This window comes from Scyliorhinus torazame, chromosome 11 (genome assembly GCF_047496885.1).
Source record: "Scyliorhinus torazame isolate Kashiwa2021f chromosome 11, sScyTor2.1, whole genome shotgun sequence".
Taxonomy (NCBI): Eukaryota; Metazoa; Chordata; class Chondrichthyes; order Carcharhiniformes; family Scyliorhinidae; genus Scyliorhinus; species Scyliorhinus torazame.
This window is the reverse complement of record NC_092717.1, coordinates 80669637-80688902: the sequence shown is the minus strand read 5'-3', so window position 1 is coordinate 80688902 and position 19266 is coordinate 80669637. Positions and strand designations below refer to the sequence as shown.

Below are 19266 nucleotides of genomic sequence, written 5' to 3'. Positions count from 1 at the left end.
ATAATAATAGCTTCTAATATTTTCCCTGTGAACAATGTTAAATTAACTGACCTATACTTTCATGCTTTCTGTCTCCCTCCCTTTTTGAAGGAAGGAATTACATTCTCTGTTTTCCAATCTAATGGAACCGGCCTTGAATCTAGAGAATTTTGGAAAATTAAAATGAGCGTATCAACTATCTCAGCATTAGCCACTTTCAGAGCTCAGAATGAAATCCATCAAGACGATCCGCAGTTCCAACAATTTGCTAAGTATTACTTTCCTGATGATTGCAGTTCTCTCAAGTTCCTCCCTACCTTCTAATTCCTTACTTGCAGCCATTTCTTGGATGTTGCTTGTATCCTTGAAATTAAAACCGATGCAGAATACCTGTTTATTTCATCTGCTATCTCCCTATTTTCCATGATTCACCAGACTAATTTTCTAAAGGACCAATGCTTATATTATTAACTCTTTTCTTTTTTATTTATCTACAGAAACTCTTAATATCTGTCTTCATATTTCTAGCTAGCTTTCTCTCGCACTCTAATTTTTTTCACCCATTAATCTTTTAGTCATTCTTTGCTGTTTTTTATATTCGCTCAAATCTTCTGACCTGCCATCTGCCTTTGCACAATTATATGTTTTTTCTTTAAGTTTGATACTATCTTTAACTTTGATACTATCTTTAACTTTTTTAATTAACCACGAATGGTGGGTTGTCCCCTTGGAATGTTTTTGTCTTGTTGGAATGCATCTGCTTTGTTCATTCTAAAATAATGCCACCTGGGAACCCTGGCACTGCCATGGTGGCCCAAAGGCATTTTCAGGCTGGCGGGCAGGTCGTACAAAGGTGCCTGGGTAGCATCAGGGTGCCAGGGTGCCACCTGCCCAGAGCCCGACCACCTAGGTGTTACTGATCGCCTGGGAGAACCCACCATGTTCTGGTTTGCCTGGCATGTGTTTGTGGAAACCAGTGGTAAACGGCACCCTCTCGGAGTTTCCGAGATAAGGCCATAAGGTCCCGGAAGCTGAGTAGGCCCGGTGTCGACATACTCAAGTGAGGTGAACTGCTCACTTGACTGTGAAAATCTGGGTCCCGATCTCAATGGGCAGGATCCAGATCACAAGATCTTGTGAGGCGTGACGAGGCCGGTAAATTTGTGCAAGGCCTCTTGTGAGATTTACTGGCCTCGTATTGAGTCAGGCGCGGCCGAGCGATCAAGCCCCTTATTTAAGTTTCAAACATTAGCCTTAGACACACTCGTCTCTCCCTCAAACTGCATGTAAAATTCCATCATTTTATGATCACTGCTATCCAGGGACATCTTCACTATGATTTTACTAACTAATTCAATCTCATTGCCCAACATCAGGTTTTGTACAGACTAGTCCCTGGTTGGCTCCACAACTTGGTGTTCTGAGAAACTCTGGTATATTTCTTTGTTGCCGCAAAGAGAAATGGTATGGAGGTGCCCACATTCTGGATTCTTGTAAAACGCAATGAGAGGTTTATTAAGGGTGTTGCTCAATACACTCAAGGTGATGATCTGCTCAAAGCCCGCACAAACACTCTGCTGATGTCACGGCACATCACGTGATGCAAAAACAGTAAGAATGTATTCCCAGATACATAACACTATCTCAAAAACATTCCATATCTAGTGTACCTTTGCCCATCTGATTTTTCCAGTTTATATGCAGATTAAAATTTCCCATGATAATTGCTGTACCTTTCTGACAAGCTCCCATTATTTCTGATTTGATACCCAATCTAACCATACACTTACTATTAGGACCGAATACCAGTCCTACAAGGAACTTCTTGTCTTTATAATTTCTCATCTCCACACAAATTGCTTGAACTTCCTGTTTTCGTGAACTTGGGTCATCCCTCTATTGAGCTAATATCACTTAATAAACAGAACAGCCCCTATACCTTTTCCTATCTTCCTGTCCTTCCTAGGTGTCACATAACCTTCAATATTCAGATTCCTGTCTATACCATCCTGCAGCCATGTCTCTGGAATGGCTATTAGTTCATACTTACCTAACTCCATTTGAGCTATCAGTTTATCTGTGTTGTTTCAAATGCTGCGTACATTGAGATACAGAGTCTTAAACTTTGTCCTTTTAGCATTTTTGTAACCTCTAGCCATATCTGCTGACTTACTCTGAGATTTGTACTGTCCCTTCCTGCAACGGTTTCTATATCACTTCCCAGATTAAAACCTTCCCCTCTTGCCATGTCTCTACTCTTTGATCTTCACGCTCAGCCTTCTCATAGTTCAGTCATTGATTAAATTAAGTGATCACGTGTGTCTCAACTTTTGGCACCATCGATCTGTGAGCTCGCTGCCTGTCCATCTCTGACTGAAGGACGGAAATGTGCTCATCTGCACCTGTGAGCTGGGATATTTGTGGTGGCCTATATTCTAGGCCTATCCCAGTCTGTTGCATTTTGTGCCCTCTACTCCTACAAGCGGCAAATAAGAACAGTGAGAGAATGAAGGTGAGGTATTCATCCAATCAATTCAGTGCATTTGACAAGATTGAAGAAGACAATCCTGTTGTACGAGGAATGGCAATGGTGAATGAAAAAATGGGGAAGTGATGGATTGTACAGAATGTGCAGGCTGGATTCTGCTGAAAGTTGATTGGATGTAAGGAATGATGTGATCAAGGATTCTTTGCATGATAGAATGAGTGAGTTGTGAGGAGACTTAATTCACAAATCTGAATGAATCAGCACATGTGGCTACTTTTAGTAATATTTCTTAGGTGCTATGAACCACGACTCTTTGGAAAAGCTGGCCTGACTCCATGAAAATTGCAAAGGATTTGGGACATGCTGATTCGCACCATAGAGCCAGCCAGGTTGGAAATGCAGGATCTGAGCTTGTGACTGGAACCAACCCGCACCCTTAAAAGGCACTCCGAAAATTTGGAAACATTAACAATGGGAAGGGAATCCCAGAATTGGGTCCCAGCTGCCATTTTCACCCCTTCACAGTGTCTCCCAAGCCCAATGAAAATCCAGCTCATTGAGTCTGTAGATTCGATTTGGATGTGACCCTCTTCAAGTGCAAATCACGTTCTCTGTTCTGGGCAACTTGAAATAGCTTATCATGGCTAGTATTATCTGGTCCCTTTAGAATCCTAAAAAGCAATCAGATCATCTGCCAACCTTTCATTTTTCTAGTGAGAGACTGGCCAATTTACATAATCGCTCCTCATCATCTAACCCTTCCAACCTTTCAATCATTCTGATTGCACTCTTCTGTATCCTTTCAATAGCTGCAAATGGCATTTTGTACTGTGGAAGCTGAGCACAATGTATGAAAAGGGAAGTCAGAGTAGGAAAAGCCACGTAAAATTCTGAACTATAAAAATCAATAGACAAAGCGATAGGACATAAAAGGGAGCATGAAGAAATTATAAAGAAAAACAACAAGCAGTTCAACAGGGGCATTGAACCATTTACCAGAGGCAATGAGAAAATAGCTTCTGAGGGTGGGGAAATGGTGAGATCATTAAATTATTATTTTGTGACTTCATATTGCAGTGAGTGCAAGTCCCTGAGTTAATGAAGTATAAAGGAGAGAGTCGAGTTTAGACCTTTAATGTTGCAAGCAATGCATAGCTAAAAGATTCAGGAAGCTTAAGGCAATTTAAGCTACAGGCTCGAACATTTCTTTCCAAGGATGCTGACTGAGATAGCTGGGAAATTGCAAGCACAACTGATACTTTTCAAATTAAATTTAGGTAGTTTGGAGAGTTATTAATGCAACCTATCTCATGAAAGTAAAAAATGATTGGAATGAAACCAAAGTACAAATATATGAGTCATGTCTCAATTATGATGAAAGACTTCGATGCTGGATAGTATAAGGGATCATCTAGAAGGTAGCATGTGATTAAAGATACTCAGTTCAGGAGCGACAGTATGTTTGTCATTAATTTACTGATATTTTTGAGGAGGTTACGTATCTCCTGGTAATATGTGACATTGAAGATGTCACCTCATTGGTTTTTATGATGTCTTTTGACAGAGCACCGACTTATTCATCGGGGCTTTTTCATCTCGCGATGCTCCTATCTGATTTCACCCTGGGAGATACTGCCTTGGCACTTCCATTTTCCTTTCACAACCTCCTTTTAAGTAAATCTTCCCATTGCATCCATCAACCTAGTTCAGGAGGACAGACGTTGAACTATCTGTTCTGCACTTAATGCAACTTCAGTATTAGGGATGTTTACCCCGTTCTTTCATAAAGTGGCAATAGCCGTTGGGTTACTGCTCTGCTTAACCTTTTCCATCACTCGACACTGCTCCGCATATCTTGCCGGCATGTCCGAGCCTGGATTCTTGAGAAATGCCGAGCTCAGCGGCATTGGTGAGCTCCATCGCAGCGCTTTAGAGTTGGTGGAATAAAGGGAGCGCCCCGTTTACGGTATCAGCTGCCAAATGATTTTTTGAAGGTCCGCTATGAATGTTCATGAATAGGTGGGTGTCATTGATATGTTAAAGCGACTGAATGATTAACATTTTTATTAGCTTGTAGTGCTGCCTTTTTTTTAGCGTAGGACTACTTAAAACTACTATCCAAAACTACTTTTTCCCACATTCCATTATACTGTTTGTTGGTTCAAGAAAGTGTACAATGGGTGAATGGGAATGAAAGTGCCATAGCTTGGCATAGGAGGCATGAAGGGACATGGGGTGTGTGAAACTTACATAGCTTGACATCAGGGGCATGAGAGGACATGGGGGTGGTAGAAGACCAGAGTTCAGCATGGAGGACGTGAGGGGGCCTAGGTGGGTTTGGAAGGTCGGAGCTTGGCATAGGGAACACAAGGAGGACTTTGTCCGGGTCAATCCTGTTTGTTCTTGATCATTCCAGAATTAACCCTTTCTTTTATTTTTCCCCGTTACATTTTTGATCCATCGACCATTTATGGACATGTGTCTTTACGGCAGCCTGCCACTTTAATGAAAGCAGAAGGAAGCAGTGGCATGTCACTTCAATTCAAACAGAAGGCTGTGCAGTTTTAGGCTGCTGTTTACTGACTGGCAGGCATCAGAATGACTCAGTTTCACTGGTTTGGCTAATGGTCAATGAATTGGCCCAAAAGATTGTGCTCTGCCCGGTAACATGTTTTGATTGGATATTATCACACTGAAATGTTCTCCAGAGCCACAAGGTTCCATTTTGCTTTCACTTTTGATTTTGGCAGCCAGGAGGTAAAAGATCTCTGCAGAACGCTGTTCTGTTTTTGGAGCTAAACCTCTCCAAAAAAGATCCAGCTAACTGTCTCTCCAATAAGCCTGTGGGTGTTGGATTCCTGAAAACTGGGTCTATATATATATATATATATATATATATATATATATATAGGTACTTATGAATATTTAACCAACTGTATCTGCTGCATATTTCACCATTATTCTTGTTATACAGAAACAGTATTTGTGTTTCAACTTACAAACCTGACAACTGTAATTGTTGGGCAGCCAAGGACCAAAGATTTCAGGAATTTTTACAAGAATTATTGGTTAATTCACTTGTGTTGTTTCGCCGGGGCATGTGGGGCTGAAATTGACTGCACACTTGCCCAGGGTGGCTTAACAACTTTTAAGGGCAGCATGGTAGCATAGTGGTTCGCACAATTGCTTCATAGCTCCAGGGTCCCAGGTTCGATTCCCGGCTGGGTCACTGTCTGTGCGGAATCTGCATGTTCTCCCCGTATCTGCGTCGGTTTCCTCCGGGTGCTCCGGTTTCCTCCCACAGGCCAAAGATGTGCGGGTTAGGTGGATTTGCCATGCTAAATTGCCCTTAGTGTCCAAAAAGGTTAAGTGGCGGTTACTGGGTTACGGGGATAGGGTAGATACGTGGGCTTGAGTAGGGTGCTCTTTGTAAGGGCCAGTGCAGACTCGAAGGGCCGGATGGCCTCCTTCTGCACTGTAAATTCTATGATTATATGATTCTATGAAAAAGGACCCGCATGCAGACTAAGATTGACAATCCCCCTGAGGAGTTGTGTACCAGGAGTCTTTAAAAACCTGGCTCGACTCCACAGGAATTGCGGAGAAGTAGGACAATTGAGCCCAGCCTGGCTGGGAGTGTTGGGTAGGGGCTTTTGACAGGAACCTTTCTGCACCCATTAAAGGCACTCTAAAAAAAACAAACAGACTTGGAATGGGTTGAGAATCCTGGAATCGGGTCTTTTTCAACAGGCTCTAGAATGAACCTGACTCCGTGCAAGTTGTGGCCTAAAAATTGCCACCAACTGAGTAGATTTATTGGATTTGTATTAAGCTACATACTATTCAACATACTTGATACACATGTAGAGTACTCAAGCTACTTATTCACTTTAGAATAACAGTTTCATAAACTGACAAAATAGATTAGGACATTGAGAACTTTCAGGTCTCCAGTTTTTGTGATGTAAATAGAATAAATACAAACAAAACAAAACTTTTCCTCTTTCCTCACAAGTCATCTCTTTCACCTCTGGAATCAACCTAATGGATCTTCTCTGAACTATCCCGAATGCAAGTATAAGCCCTCCTTAAAGGAAGAGACATAGGGGCTGGATTCTATGATTTTAAGGCTATGTCCAGAGGATGTGTCTGGTTTTACAACAAGAGTTGGTGCTGCACCAACCGGTGAGGGGCTAGCAGCCGTGCCACGTAAAACGCACGGCCTTCGCGATACAAACACTTGGAGAATTGCCGTGTCCATGGTCGTGCATGCACATGGCGACGAACTGCAGCGGTCGCGCATACAACATGGCGCCGGCCGCGCGCGGAACTGACCCGCCAGATAGTGCCCCCCTGGACACCCCCGGGCCACCCCCCACCAGTCCCCACCCCCAGTCCTAGCCGAAGGCCCCCTGGCCAGCAGCACAGCTCCCGCCTCACTGTGGCAGTGCTGGACACAGTCCGCAGCCGCCATGCCAGGTTCACAAAAACTGAGAGTACATGTGCCCCGTGCAGTCGGGAACCCGGTCCATCGAAGGCGGGCCTTCAGGTAATGTCCTGAGGATGTCCCAACGGCATGCGGTATACTCCTCGTTGAAGCTGTTTTGTAGGGGGCGGAGCATCTGGAAACAGGTGCTCCGCCCCCGATTCAGTCGTAAACAGGGATTCTCCGCCCGATTGCCGATTAAGATACCGTTGCGTTGGGTAACGGAGAATCAAGCCCCAGAACTGTACACAGTATGCTAGACAAGCACAGTATTCTGTAGTCTCCCCAATGCCTTGTACATTCCCTACTTTTATACTCCACCACCCTTTTAATAAAAGATGATCCATTTACCGTTGAAATGTATTTCTATATCTGCGTGCTAACTTTTAATGCTCCATTTATTAGGACATCTAGATCCCTCTGCACTTCAGAATCCGATGGCCTGCTCCTATTAAAATAATGCTTTGATTTTTTTTATTCTTCCCACCAAAGTGACAATTGTGCACTTCCTCAGATTAGATGTCATCTGCCAATTTTCTGTCCACTCACTTAAATTATTTTTTATCCATTTGCCGACTTGTGTTTCCTCCTCACAAGTTGCTTCCCATTCTTTTGGCATTGTCAGCAAATTTGGCTACAAAACACTCCCCTTCATCCAAGTCATGAATATAGATTGCAAATTGTTGAGGTCCTGGAGTTAATTCCTGTGGCAGTCCACGAATTACAGTTTGCTCCTGCAAGCTAACTCTCTAAATGAACTCTCTAAATCTCTAATAAATTAGCCCAACATCGTGTGCTCTTATCTTGCACAGTAATCTTTTATGTGGCAGCTTATCAAATTTTTTTGGAAAACACAAATGCACTATGTACTCATTACTCTTTCAACCCTGCTTGTGACATGCCAAAAGAATTCCCATATATTTGTCAACCAGGATTTCCCTTTCATATCTCACATTGACTCTGCTTGATTATATCATATTTTTCTCACTGTCCTGCTGCTTCATCCTCAATCATGGATTCCAGCATTTTCCCAATGACAGACGTTAGGTTAACTGGCCCATGAGTTCTTTCTTTCAGTCTCTCTCCATTTTTGAATACATTTGCAGTTTTCCAATCTATTACTTCCCAGGATCGAGTGAACTTTGGAAAATTGGGAAGATTTGGGAAAGCAAAGATTTGTACCTTCAAACATACTTCAGTGTTCAGCTTTGCTTTCTCATTAGGAATAATGCAAGGTGTCAAAGATTACAAAGGTCCCTGCTAAACCCTCGGTTTTTTAATTGTACTTTAAATGATCGATGTTTCAAGCAGTAAGGAGACACTGACCATTATTTGGCTGAGATTTTCAAACCACTCTATTTGTCAGGAAGTATTCTTGAAACACATGCATTGGAACCTATCTACCATCTAACTGACTGAATTTACCTGGAGGAGAGAGCTTTGTACAGTGAATTCAAATTGGTAGCGAATGCTGCACCATTCTGAAGAGATAATGTTCGAGAAAGCTGCACAGCTACAGTTGGTCTTTAAGTGGATTTTAGATCGCTGAGTTAAAAGTTCTGATGAAGAGAAGCATGTTGACTATCATCCAGAAATCTGATCTGACACCCACCACAAAAGTTGCACTTTCCCCTATAATTACTTTGGGTCTACAATTTTGGTTTGATTTACTGAGGACAGATTAACTCGGCATAGGAAATCAAAACTGAGGGTTGTCCTCTGAACCAAAATGACAACTTGGATGTATACAACAGCTTTAACATCGCAAAATAACCCAAGGTGGTTCACAGGAACATTAGTCAACAAAGTTTTACACCAAGGAACTTGAGGGTTAGGGTAGATGCCAAATGTTTGGTCAAAGGGGTTGGTTTTAAGGAGTGTCTTAAGGAAAGAAAGAGAGGGGATCAGGAGTTATGGGAGGGAAGGCAGGAGAATGGGGGATGAGAAACATACAAGACCATAAGACAAAGGAGCAGAATTAGCCCACTCAGCCCATCGAATTTGCTCCGCCATTCAATCATGGCTGATATTTTTCTCATCCCCATTCTCTTGTCTTCTCCCCATAACCCCTGATCTCCTTATTAATCAAGAACCTATCTATCTCTGTCTTAAAGATATTCAGTTATTTGGCCTCCACAGCCTTTTGCGGCAAAGAGTTCCACAGATTCACCACGCTTTGCCTGAAGAAATTCCTCATCATGTCTGTTTTAAAGGATCGTCCCTTTAGTCTGAGATTGTGTCCTCTGCTTCTAGATTTTCCTACAAGTGGAAACATGCTCTTTACGTCCACTCTATCTAGACCTCGCAGTATCCTGTAAGTTTCAATAAGATCCCACCTCATCCTTCTAAACTCCAACGAGTACAGACCCAGAGTCCTCAACCGGTCCTCATACAACAAGCTCTTCATTCCAGGGATCATTCTTGTGCCAGCATGTCCTTCCTTAGATACGGGGCCCAAAACTGCTCACAATACTCGATATGGGGTCTGACCAGGGCCTTATACAGCCTCAGAAGTAGATCCCTGGTCCTGTATTCTAGCCCTCGCGACATGAATGCGAACAATGCATTTACATTCCGAACTGCCGACTGAACCTGCACGTTAACTTTAAGAGAATCATGAACAAGGACTCTTTGTGCTTCTGATTTCCTAATCATTTCCCCATTTAGAAAATAGTCTATGCCTCCATTTCTCCTTTCAAAGTGCATAACCTCACACTTTTCCACATTGTATTCCATCTGCCACTTCTTTGCCCACCCTTTTAGCCTGTCCAAGTCCTTCTACAGCCTACCTGCTTCCTCAATACTACCTGTCCCTCTGCAGATCTTTGTATCATCTGCAAACATAGCAAAAGTGTCTTCAGTTTCTTCTTCCAGATCATTAATATATATATATATATATATATATATATATAGTGAAAAGTTGTGGTCCCAGCACAGACCCCTGAGGCACACCACTAATCACCATGAACATGATTGAATGGCGGAACAGACTCGATGGACTGAATGGCCTAATTTTGCTCCTATGTCTTATGGTCTTATAGGTATACAGGGAGAGGCTTAGCGGGGGTTATTCCAGAGCTTTGGGCCTTGGTAAGGAAGGTATGGTCACCCAAAATGTAATGAAAAATAGAGCTGTGCGAGGGGCTGAAATTGGAGGAACATAAAACTCTGAGGATTGTAGAGTGGAGGAGGTACCAGAGATGGGGAGGGACAAGACCATGGAGGAATTCACAAACAAGAACAGAAGCTTTAAAATCAAGGGATTGCTGGACCCCATTCTAACTCAAGTTAAAGTGCTGTTGTTTCACCTTTGAGATAGGTCAAAACTTGAACCATAAAATAGTGGTGGAACGGATTATGACTGGTGACGATACTGAGCCCAATGACATAAATGACTTAGCAAAAGCTAAAGTTAAGAAGAGACTTACAAACTAGAAACCTTTCAGAACATAAATATTCTCAGCCAGGAATAAGCCCACTGGATTTCATTAACAGAATTTACATGGTATAACATCGATTGTCAGATCTGACTCTGTTAGACCCTGACTTCCTCTGCCAAAACTGATCGTCTCAGGTCAGTCCTGAACCTTCAGATTACTTATTCCATGTGACTTCTGAGCACATTTTCCAAGTTTATCTCATTCATGACGCCCATCTCCCTTTTCCTCATTTGCAATAGAATACTGACCACCCAATTTCTTCTTCTAAACATCCCTTTCTGAAATCCTCATTCATGTCTTTGTCATTTTGAAAGTCCAAAACATCCTCAAGAGGACCCCCATCCTCTCAAAGTTTCAGCCATCTCTACATCAATCCCACTGGTCCATTGGTTTCTGGCCCAACAATACCTCAAATTCAGAATTCTCACCCATGATTCAACTTTCTTCATTGCACTGGCTCTCACTTTCTCTCTAACCTTCTTCAGCTCTACAAACACTCCTGCCATCCTCCACACCTAACTTCCATTACTTCAAATCCAGCCTCTACTTTACTCACCCTCCTTCTACCTCGCCAGTGGTTAACATATCTCCTGCTGCAAAGGTCCCACTTTTTAGAATTCCTTAACTAATTTGTTCTCCCTTCTTACATCTTCTTCTACTTTAAGGTGCCCCTTAAACTATTGTTTTGCCTGAGCTCTTGGTCGCCCCTTGCTCTATTTTCTTTTGTAGGCTTGGCATCAGTTTTTTTCATTCTCTACATTATAAATTAAAGTTATTGTTGCAATGAACTGAGGCCCATTTTTCAGTTCATAGTAAACAAGGGAAAGGATATTATGATTAAATTATTTGAAAGTTTCAATTAACCAACTGTTTAATCGTCCATAATCATTTAGATCAAGCGTATGATTGAAAATGGAAAGAAATCCGACACAAGGTTATGCAATATCATTTGACATTGTTTTGTGTCATTACTCACCAATGCACGTGGGCAGAGAGTCGTTCCATTGAGCTAAAGCATTTGGGACTGATACACATCTAATTCCTGGTAATCCAGAGAGCACGTAGCCAGGATTGCATTCAAAGAGAACAAGAGAGCCAACTGCAAAATCATTCCCAACTCTTTTCCCAAATCTTGGCTCAGGTACAGAGCTGCACTGGGTTGCACTGGTCCTTGGTACAGCTAAATAGATTACAAGAGAACAATTACATGGCCAATTAATTTATTTTAGAGAAACATTTCAAACGGAAAAATAGTTGTAAAGTTAAAAAATATGCAAAAAATGTTCTACAGTTCAGAGGAGTTGAATAGTGTAGATGTAATTACACAACTAGAAAGAACTATGGGACATTCTGTTCATTAAATTAAAGTTCACAAATTCACTTTTCATATAGATCAATTGAACTGCAGAAACTCCATCATTTCACAAAATACTACAGATGTGGTGCAAATTACAAAAAACTGCACGAATGTGGCTTCCAAAGAATTGTGAATTATAAGATTTTTCTCAATAAAACATCAGTTATTCTCATGATCAGAATGAGAATTATTAGGAATATCATTATTAAGAGGCCAGAGAGAGCTATAAAGAGCCGGTTTTGAGACACATTAAGATTGGAGATAGCTATAAATAAGTGAGGCTGGGAGAGAGGACAGCAAGACAGTAGAGAGGTGTCTAGGAGCAGGACTGAGAGAGAGATGGTGAGGCCAGAGAGAATTAGTCAAGGAATGGGACCAGAAGAGACAGCGAGACCAGAGAGACCTATAAAGGATCAGTCCTTGGAAAGCGCATAGTGAGAAAATATTAGGAAAATGCAGATAGTACAGGAATCTTTGGGGTGGTGCCATTTTCAAATGGATACTCAGTTAGAGATTACTGGGAGTGATAATACATTGACCATGGCATCAATGGGAAAGGAATGTATAGGAGAGAACAAAGTAGCGCACAAATGCAATTATTATCGGAGGTTCCATAGTTAGGGTAACAGATTGGCATTTCTGTAACTATCATCATGACTCCCGCATGGTGTGTTGCCTGCCTATTCTTTTGCCACTCCTATTCTACTGGGGAAAAGGAGTTATCCAGAAGCTGTGATGCACATCTTCAGAGAACAGGTATGGAGGCCCGGTCAGATTTTTGGGAGCAAATGGCAGGGTGGGGGGCGGGGGGGGGGGGGGATATTAAAATGTAGAACATCAAGGGTAGTAATCCTTGGATTATGTTGAGTGCCATGCGCTTGCCAGAGTAGAGATAGGAAGATAGCCACTTGGCTAGACAGCTGTTCATGATGCAGAGCAAGGCCAGTAGCGCAGTTCAATTCCCAGACCGGCTGAGTTACTCATGAAGGCCCATCTTCGCTACCTTGCCCCCCACCTGAGGTGTGGTGATCCAAAGGTTAAATCACCACCAGTCAGCTCTCCTCTTCAAAAGGGAAAGCAGCCTATGGTCATCTGGGACAATGGTGATTTTACCTTCAGAAAAATAGGGAGGATCAATGTGTGGCTTGAAACATGGTGCAGGAGGGAGGGTTTCATATTCTTGGGGCATTGTGATCATATCTGGGACAAAAGGCACTTATAAAGAGGGACGGGTTGCACCTCAATAGGACTGGAGCTCCTGGTTTTAAGCTTGCTGATTTTAAAAAGGGCTTCCCCACAACGATAATATGCTGCCGCAGCCTTGACAAGACAGAAGTGAGACTTCCACACTTCAGATGCAATACCTCCTGCCCTTGAAAGCAGCCAACCAATCGGATTGGCCAGCAGCTGAGATGTCCCAGCAGCACCTGAACACAGTAGAGGCTATTGCTGGGACCACAAAGGAGTTCCAAGAAGAAGATCATGGAGAGCAGACAAAGTGGTAAGCCTGGGTTTTTGGTTGAGAAGGGATCGGAGAACCTCACCAGATGAGGAAGGGCTAGAAGTCTCAGGTTCAAGGAGCAGGTGGAAACACACAAAGGGGGAATACTATCTTGGAGGGTGGGGTGCCCTCACTGGGCGCAGAGAACCCGTCAGGGGCAATATCCCACTTCATTCCCACCTTTAACCTAGAGTTCAGAATGTAGTGAGCTGACCATTTTCCTTCCGCTTACCCACCCAGCATATTATGATAGGAGAGACAAAATGGAGGTCTTAACTGGCCTTTAATTGGCCTTACCTGATGACAGTTACATAGAGGGCAGCTTGGGCTGGGTGGGAAGTTGATGGGCTAGCCACCTATTTTATTTCACATGCCCACAACACCCTTTCCCACTTCTGCCAGGAGATGGGCATACAATTTCCACCAGAGTAATTGATAATGGAGTTGAAAAGCAATAATATAACATCACTACTTAGCTTATTCCATAGGCCTCCAAATAGTGAGAAACAGAGATAGAGGAAGAAATCTGCAGGAACTATAAAGTGGTGATTCTATGGGTCTTTAACTACTTAATCAATTGAGATAATGTAAGCAGAAGGAAGGGGATGAATTTCTGAAGGGGATGAATTTCTGAATAGTGCTCAGGAGAATTTCCTTGATTGACGTCTTCATCCTACTAAACATCAGGCACTGTTGGTCCTGGTGCTGGGAAATGAGCTGGACCAAGTGGATCAAGTAGCTGTGGGGAACACATGGATAAGAGTGATCATTTTATGAGAAGATTTAGATTAGTAATGGAGACGGGCAAGATACACTCGAATACAAGAACGTCTAAATTGTAATTGGGCTAATTTCAATGTAAGGAAAAGGGATCTAGATTGGCTAACATAGAACCAGGGACAGACAGGAAACTCTTTAACAGAACAATGGATGATCTTGAAGGAAGGGTTTTCAGGAATGATTACATTCCAAGGAGGATGAAAGGTATGGTATGTAAAAGTTGTGCTCCTTTTATCAGCAGGGAAACAGATTATTATTAAAGATGGGTGTATGTTGCATGTCAAGGTGAGTTCTTCAAGTGAAAAATAGGTTAAATAGGTTGAGATGGAGATTAAGAGGAAAATAAGACTGGCAAAGAGAGAGGATGAGAATAGAATGACAATCAGCTGAAAAAAGGAACCCAAAATACTTCTACCAGCATGTAATAGTTAGTAGGTAATAAGAAGAGTTGGTGTCATTCGGAACAAAGAAAGTTACATATACTTCGAAGTACAGGGTAAGTCAAGAATATTTGATGAGTTATTTGTATCTTGGTTAACTCAGGAAGAGGAATCTGGCAAGATATCAGTAGAAGTGAAGATAGTGGAGGCAATGGGTAGTGTGAAAATTGAAAGGAAAGAGGACTGGAAAGGGTCATTGTATTTCAGGTAGACAAATCACCTCTGTTGGAATGGCTTGCATCCAAGGTTACGAAAGGAGGTGGGGTTGGAGATAGCGGAAGGGCCTGCCTAAATTTTTCAAACTTCAATGGATGTGGGGGAGATGCCTGTGGTGGTATGTATTAGGGGTCATGTGGGACTGTGAAGCCGTGATGCTATTGGCTGACAGATCCCGGATCCTGGTTGGCTGCCGACTCCTGACTCCGCCCTGAAGGCGGAGTATAAGAACCCGAGCTTCTCCCCGCCGCTTCATTCTGTTGCTGAGCTGCTGGGGACAAGTCTCACTTAATAAAGCCTGAATCGACTTCATCACTTCTCGTCTCTCTCGTAAGTCATTGTGCGCTACAATTTATTAAGCGAGCTTAAAAGACTATGGAGCTCCGGATCGCCCCGGAATGCCTGCGGATCAGCCCCCACGCAGCGAACTCGGCAGCAGTATTTAAACACTGGCAAGCATGTTTTGAAGGCTACCTCCGAACGGCCCCCGGCCGGATCACAGAAGAACAGAAAATGCAGGTCCTGCATTCGAGGGTAAGCCCGGAAATTTATCCTCTCATAGAAGACGCAGAGGATTTCCCGACGGCGCTCGCATTACTGAAGGGCATCTACGTTCGGCCCGTTAACCAGGTCTACGCACGCCACCAACTCGCGACTAGACGGCAAAGTCCCGGAGAATCGCTAGAAGAATTCTATGCCGCGCTGCTAATTTTGGGACGGGGCTGCAGCTGCCCGCCAGTGAACGCAATCGAACACACGGACATGCTAATTCGCGATGCATTTGTGGCAGGTATGAATTCTCCCCAAATCCGCCAAAGACTTTTAGAAAGAGAGTCGCTAGGACTCTCAGAGGCACGGGCCCTTGCAGCTTCCCTAGATGTGGCCTCGCAAAACGCCCGCGCCTATGGCCCCGACCGCGCGGCAGCCCCTTGGGCTCTGTGGACCCCCGTTGCGACAACCCCCCCCCCTCGCAGGCTTGCGCGGTTAAAGCGCCAGACCATCCTGGGGGGGCCCGCTGCTATTTCTGCGGGCAAGCGAAACACCCCCGGCAGCGCTGCCCGGCCCGCGCAGCTATTTGTAAAAGCTGCGGCAAGAAGGGCCATTACGGGGCAGTGTGCCGGTCCCGGGGGGTCGCCGCAATCCCCGGAGAAGAACGAGCCCAGCACATCCCAAACGCTTCCCAACCCCCCCCCCAGCGCCCCATGTGCGACCCGCGGGTTCCGCCATTTTGGGTCCCGGGCACCACGAGGGGAGGATGGGCGCCGCCATCTTGTGACCTCCCAGCCACGTGCGATTCATGGGGGTGGCCATTTTGTCCACCCCCGACCACGTGCGATCCATGTGGGCGGCCATTTTGTCCACCCCCGGCCGCGTGCGATTCATGGACGCCACCATCTTGGTTGACAACAAAGGACCCCAGCATCAACGGCTCCACGGGGTCCGAAGAAGACGCCGCGACACTATTACCACGACTGGCTTCGGTGACACTGGATCAATCGCGGCCCCGGACGCTCCAGACGACGACAACAACAGTGCTGATCAACGGATACGAGACACCATGCCTGATCGACTCCCGGAGCACTGAAAGTTTTATTCACCCAGACACGGTAAGACGCTGTTTTCTGACCATCCATCCAAGCACGCAAAAGATTTCCTTAGCTGCAGGATTCCACTCCGTAGAGATCAAAGGGTTCTGCATCGCAAACCTAATGGTACAAGGGAGGGAGTTTAAGAACTACAGGCTCTACGTCCTTCCCCAACTCTGCGCGCCCACATTACTGGGATTAGATTTCCAGTGTAACCTGCAGAGCCTAACATTTCAATTCGGCGGCCCAATACCCCCACTCACTATCTGCGGCCTCGCAACTCTCAAGGTTGAACCGCCGTCCTTGTTTGCAAACCTCACCCCGGATTGCAAACCCGTCGCCACTAGGAGCAGACGGTACAGCGCCCAGGACCGGATATCTATTCGGTCTGAAGTCCAGCGGTTGCTGAAGGAAGGCATAATCCAGGCCAGCAATAGTCCCTGGAGAGCCCAGATGGTAGTAGTAAAGACCGGGGAGAAGCAAAGGATGGTCGTAGACTATAGTCAGACCATCAACAGGTACACACAGCTAGATGCGTACCCTCTCCCCCGCATATCCGACATGGTCAATCGGATTGCCCAGTATAAGGTTTTCTCCACCGTGGACCTCAAGTCCGCCTACCACCAGCTCCCCATCCAGGTGACCGCAAGTACACAGCCTTCGAGGCAGACGGGCGTCTATACCACTTCCTAAGGGTCCCATTTGGTGTCACAAAAGGGGTCTCGGTCTTCCAACGGGAGATGGACTGAATGGTTGACCAGCACGGGTTGCAGGCCACGTTCCCGTATCTCGACAACGTAACCATCTGCGGCCACGATCAGCAGGACCACAACGCCAACCTCCAAAAGTTCCTCCAGACCGCTAACGCCCTGAACCTCACATACAACGAGGAAAAGTACGTTTTTAGCACAAACCGGTTGGCCATCCTGGGATACGTATTGCGCAATGGGATAATAGGCCCCGACCCCGAACGCATGCGCCCCCTTATGGAATTTCCCCTCCCCCACTGCTTGAAAGCCCTGAAACGTTGCCTGGGTTTCTTTTCATATTACGCCCAGTGGGTCCCCCCAGTATGCAGACAAGGCCCGCCCCCTAATACAGACCACGACCTTCCCTCTGTCGACAGAGGCTTGCCAGGCCTTCAGCCGCATCAAAGCGGATATCGCAAAGGCCACGATGTGCACCATCGGCGAGTCCCTCCCCTTCCAGGTCGAGAGCGACGCATCCGACGTAGCTCTGGCGGCCACCCTTAACCAAGCGGGCAGACCCGTGGCCTTTTTCTCCCGGACCCTCCACGCCTCAGAAATCCGCCACTCCTCAGTGAAAAAGGAAGCCCACGCCGTAGTGGAAGCTGTGCGACATTGGAGGCATTACCTGGCCGGCAGGAGATTCACTCTCCTCACCGACCAACGGTCGGTAGCCTTGATGTTCGATAATGCACAGCGGGCCAAAATTAAAAATGACAAGATCTTAAGGTGGAGGATCGAGCTCTCCACCTTCAACTATGAGATCTTGTACCGTCCCGGAAAGCTGAACGAGCCGTCCGATGCCCTATCCCGCGGCACATGTGGCAACGCACAAATAGACCGCCTCCAAGCCCTCCACGAGGACCTCTGCCACCCGGAGGTCACTCGATTCTACCATTTCGTAAAGTCCCGCAACCTCCCCTACTCTGTGGAGGAGGTCCGTACAGTCACCAGGAACTGCCACATCTGCGCAGAGTGCAAACCGCACTTTTTCAGGCTGGATAGAGCGCACCTGATCAAGGCTTCCCGCCCCTTTGAACGCCTCAGTTTGGATTTCAAAGGGCCCTCCCCTCCACTGACCGCAACGCATACTTCCTGAACGTGGTGGACGAGTACTCTCGTTTCCCCTTCGCCATCCCCTGCCCCAACATGACAGCGGCCACAGTCATTAAAGCCCTTGGCACCATATTCACACTGTTCGGTTGCCCCGCGTATATCCATAGCGACAGGGGGTCCTCCTTCATGAATGACGAGCTGTGCCAGTTCCTGCTCAGCAAGGGTATAGCCTCGAGCAGGACGACCAGCTACAACCCCCGGGGGAACGGGCAAGTAGAGAGGGAGAATGGCACGGTCTGGAAGACCGTCCTACTGGCCCTACGGTCCAGGGATCTCCCAGTTTCCCGGTGGCAGGAGGTCCTCCCGGATGCTCTCCACTCCATCCGGTCGCTGCTGTGTACCACCACTAACCAAACGCCTCATGAGCGCCTCCTTGTCGTCCCTAGCAAGTCCTCCTCCGGAACGTCGCTGCCGACCTGGCTGGCGGCCCCAGGACCCATCTTGCTCCGGAAACATGTGCGGGCACACAAATCGGACCCGTTGGTCGAGAGAGTTCACCTTCTCCACGCGAACCGGCAGTACGCCTACGTGGCGTGCCCCGACGGCCGACAGGACACGGTCTCCCTGCGGGACCTGGCGCCCGCCGGCAACACACACACCCCCCCGATACCGATCATCCCCTCCCTGCCACCGGTGCACCCCGCGACCGCCCCCTTCCCGGGGGGATCGGTCCTCCTCCCGTGCCCGCCCAGGAGTAAAAAAGGAACAAACACCGAAACGCTCCCGGAGACGACAACGCCCGAACAAGCACCTGCACCACCACCGGAGCTGAGGCGATCGACGAGGAAGACCAGACCGCCCGCTCGACTCGTGGAATCCGCGTGACACCAAGAATGTTGTTGTAACAAAAAAAAAGAATTTTTTTGCTAATATTGTAAATAGTTTTCACAAACTTGTACATAGCCCAGTGTAGGGTTAAACTGTAGTAAAATGTCCGAATTTTCCTTCCAGGGCCAACCTTGTAAACCCCTACCACCATGCGAGCCACCACCCCGCCGGGTTCCTTTTTAACAAGGGGTGAATGTGGTGGTATGTATTAGGGGGTCATGTGGGATTGTGAAGCCGTGATGCTATTGGCTGACAGATCCCGGGTCCTGGTTGGCTGCCGACTCCTGTCTCCGCCCTGAAGGC

General features: G+C 45.9%; 1 protein-coding gene across 2 annotated transcripts in view; it reads right to left on the bottom strand.

The window, feature by feature from the left end:
* Positions 1–19266, bottom strand: part of csmd3b (CUB and Sushi multiple domains 3b) — a 2718576-nt gene that overhangs the window by 287241 nt on the left and 2412069 nt on the right. For both annotated transcript variants that reach the window (XM_072467431.1, XM_072467430.1), the window contains one exon: positions 11370–11573. In XM_072467431.1, the coding sequence (XP_072323532.1) occupies positions 11370–11573 (204 nt within the window). The remainder of the gene's footprint in view (positions 1–11369; positions 11574–19266) is intronic.